The 3,681-nt window shown below is 45.6% G+C and overlaps 1 protein-coding gene across 1 annotated transcript in view; it reads left to right on the plus strand.

Annotated features, from left to right (window-relative positions):
• The first annotated feature begins 2,708 nt into the window (after positions 1-2,708).
• CUNH3orf70 (chromosome unknown C3orf70 homolog) overlaps positions 2,709-3,681 on the plus strand; it is a 63,010-nt gene continuing 62,037 nt past the window's right edge. The window contains exon 1 of the mRNA XM_010624226.1: positions 2,709-2,883. Within this exon, the coding sequence (XP_010622528.1) occupies positions 2,724-2,883 (160 nt within the window). The 5' untranslated portion in view covers positions 2,709-2,723. The remainder of the gene's footprint in view (positions 2,884-3,681) is intronic.

Raw genomic sequence — 3,681 nt, forward strand, 5'->3', positions numbered from 1 at the left:
TCTGCCTACGTTAGGTTATAAAACACTATGACACACTTATTCTTTTCTTGCAATGTTAGGACTCAAACCTGGCCTCAGGGATGCTAAGTAAGCAGTCTACTGCTGGGCTACATCCCCAGGCCTGACTTTTCTTAGACACTCTTGTTCTGATAAAGCCAGATGCTATCTGTCAACTGTCCTGTGGGGGTGCCCATGGAGAAACTCAACAAGAAGTAAGAAACTGAAGTCTGGGCCCAGCAATTTCTTAAAAGACTGAATCCGATCAACAACCAGTGAGTAAGTGAGCTTGTAGGCAATCTTCCTTAGATGAACCTTTAAATGAGAATACAGACCTGTTCCATACCTTCACTGCTGCCCATACAAGTTATTGAAGCAGACAATCTGACTAGGAGTGTCTGGGTTCTTTATCCACAGAGACTATGTGCTGTTGCAATTTGGGAGTCATTTGTCACACAGCAATAGGTAACTAATACACATCTAAGCTCTGAGTCACTGTGGGAGGGGCCTGTTCAAGGGTGTGGTTATAAGAATAAGTACATGAATTATTCACATTTGGCACATTTAAATTTGGTAAATTTTAAAATTAACTTTCTAGCCTTTTGGAGCCTCAAATGGAATTATTTTTGCTACTTTGAAGTTTATTTATTCTCTGTGCTAATTACTGGGAACAAGATGGTGAGCAAGAAGAGGCCATGTTCATGCCTTCAAGGAGGGCACATTACAGTGTGTGATGGAAGAGAGATAAATGGGAAAAGATATTATTAGTCCAGCAACTCCTTACTGTTTAAAGTTGGGATAAGTGATGTGAATGGAGAGTGTATGTAACTTAGCCTGGGTTAGTCTAAGAAGGCTTCCTTGAGGAAATAGAACTGAAGATAAAGAGGTAAGCCAGGGTGAAGAGAAGATGGGGGTGTTCTAGGCAAAAAGAGAAGTATATTGTTAAAGGGGAGATAGAGAAGTAGCCAACAGCTACTGGACATGTTCATTTTTATGATCACATTGTATACTATTATGTGGTACTGATTGTATTAGCCAACCTTCCCATCACTGAGTCACAGTACCTAACACCTACAAATTAAAGGAGGAGAGGTTTAATTTGGCTCACGGTTCAAGAGATTCAATCCATGGTCAGCAGGCTCTGAGGCAGAAACATCATGGCAGAAGGGCATGACAGAGCAAATGCTTGGTGGCCAGGAAACAGCATTAGAGGAGAAACCAGAGACCATGTAGTGTATGCAAAGTTAGGCTTCTATGACCCACCCAGACACATCCAGAAGTGTTTTACTAATCTCCTAGGCAGCTCCCAAGCCAAGAAAGGTGGCATGAGTAAGATTAACCACCACATTGGTATTGTGTGTTATGGTTTTTAAAAGTTCCCTTACAGATACATACTGAAATATTTATGAATGGGATTACATTGTTTGGAATTTACCTCAAAATATTGGTGGCAGGGTGGAGGTTGAGGAGTGGATAGAGCTATGGATGAAACAAGATTTTCTAAATGAGTTAATAAGTATTGAAACCAGGTGATGAGCACAAGTTTGGTCATATAATCCTATCTACTTTTGTATAGGTTGGGATTCCATAACAAAAATTCTATCCTGACAACACATCCTGAAAGCTGTATATATGATAGGTTGGAGTATTTATCTCCTCCTGCTCCATGCAAGAGATTAGTGTAACGTCTTTAGGGCAAAGGGTGCAATGATTTCATGGAACAGAAAATATAGAGACTTCTCAGCCTCTAATCATGTGACTAATGTAAATCATGTGACTTACTTTTGCCTCTTGGCTAACATGCTGTATTGCATTTTTCTCCTGCTCATTTTTCCAAGATACTATGTTTCACATTTAGTGGAATCTTATAACGCGGTTCAACCTAGAGTAAAAGCCAACAGCAGTTATGCTGTTGTAAGTATTCCTGGAGGGATTATTTTATTAGGTCTTCTAAGATACGGACAACAGTGCAGGGAGTTTATAGGTTGGAGAACAAGAAAATGGGGTAGAGCAGATGGAAATCCCCCTTTGTTTAAAAAAAATTCTTGATTGGCATGATACAGTAGTAAGTGTGAATTCCTTTGATTTTCTTTTCCTTTTGCTTATGTTATTCTGAGGCAGGTTTGGAATATGAATTTAACAGCATGGATTTTATGAGTCAACGATGCATTTTAGGATGTAGAGGGATGGCACCTGGGAAGGAGAGTGAAGAGACAATTCCTCATGTCTACAAGCGTTTCAGCGTTATGTTGATGAGGAACCACAGTTAGTGACTTAGACAGTTCTTGAAAATACCTTTGCCACCAAATTGAATCTCTTCCTAGCCCCTAATAAATGAAGGTTTCACTAGAGTCAGATACATGCAAATTTAATTTCCCTTCTCAAGCCAAGGTTAAATAAAAGGGAAAATTATGAAGATTGCTTATGGTAGCAAGGATTTTCAAGGCTTGAGGATGAATTTGTTTTTTTTCAAACCAGGATGAGTGTTTCGTTTACACAAAGCAGGAAAAGAATAAAGGGAAAAGGGACCAGGGCATAACCAGCAGGGAATTTGGGTCGAAAGGCTTTGTTGCTATCTGAACCTCCCTAATTACAGGCATTCTCTTGTGCTCTGGAAAGGGTTTGGAAAATAAGGAGAGGGTGTCCCCTCCGTTTCTGTGTTCCAGGCTGGGTTCTGACCCGTTTGCAGGGAAACACCAATTCCCAACAGTGCTCCCTAGAAGCAAATGCTTTTTCTCTTCACTGAATCCAGCCTGAGGTCACATCCCAGCAGTACAGCTTGGCATGGAAAATCTATTTGGAGGAACTTGTGGCCAGGAGGGAAGAATACAATCAGACTGTGTGGTAGGCTTCGGCCACCATCCGGGGGCCAGCCACTCCCGCCAGGTGGGTATTAACACTCGAAAACAGACAGACACGAGTCCTCCCCGAGTGCCCACACTGTGCCCTACTCCACCTCTCTACACCAGGCAGTCTCAGCACGCCACACTGCTGCCCACACCACACACACTCATATACACATTGTGTAATTAATGCCCATGCCACGGACACATGCGCACCCAACTACTGTACACACAGCGTGTTCAGCCACACACGCACACACACACACAGTCCTACACATACACATCACACGCTCGCATATCTACACATTTCATTAACACTAAGCGCACCGTACACCCACACACACACCATGCCCCGGCTCTAACGCACCCAACTACACAGACCACGCGTACCTCACAGGATCCCCCAGCTATCTGCAGCTTCCCCAGTGCGGTCGTCAGGAGCCAGGGAATTGGGGTGCTGAGCGCCCTGTCTGAGCCCCCAGGAGTGAAGCAGCCCCCCGGGACTACCCCGCCCGACACCCAGGAGTGTGCTGAGGGAAACGTGACACGCGTGTTCAGAGAAGCTGGGTGCGCGCGCGCGAGTGGGAAACCCTCGCAGTGCACGGGGAAGGCCGGCGACCTCCGCGCAGCGTGCCCGTTTGGTTCACTCTCCAGACAACCCAGCTCCACGGAAGCGCGTGGGAGGAGACCTGTGCGTGTGTGAGGCAGGACCGAGCGGCCTCCCGCTGGGGTCTGTCTGGGGAACTAGGGGGTGCGTGGCGCGAAGCGACGCGACTCCCGCGCTCTCCAGCAGGGCGCGCGTGAGGAGATCCAGCTCTGTGGGACCCGGGGGGCGGCGCGC

The sequence above is a fragment of the Fukomys damarensis genome, unplaced genomic scaffold (genome assembly GCF_012274545.1).
Source record: "Fukomys damarensis isolate Sample0158 unplaced genomic scaffold, DMR_v1.0_HiC HiC_scaffold_12, whole genome shotgun sequence".
In the NCBI taxonomy this organism is placed as follows: Eukaryota; Metazoa; Chordata; class Mammalia; order Rodentia; family Bathyergidae; genus Fukomys; species Fukomys damarensis.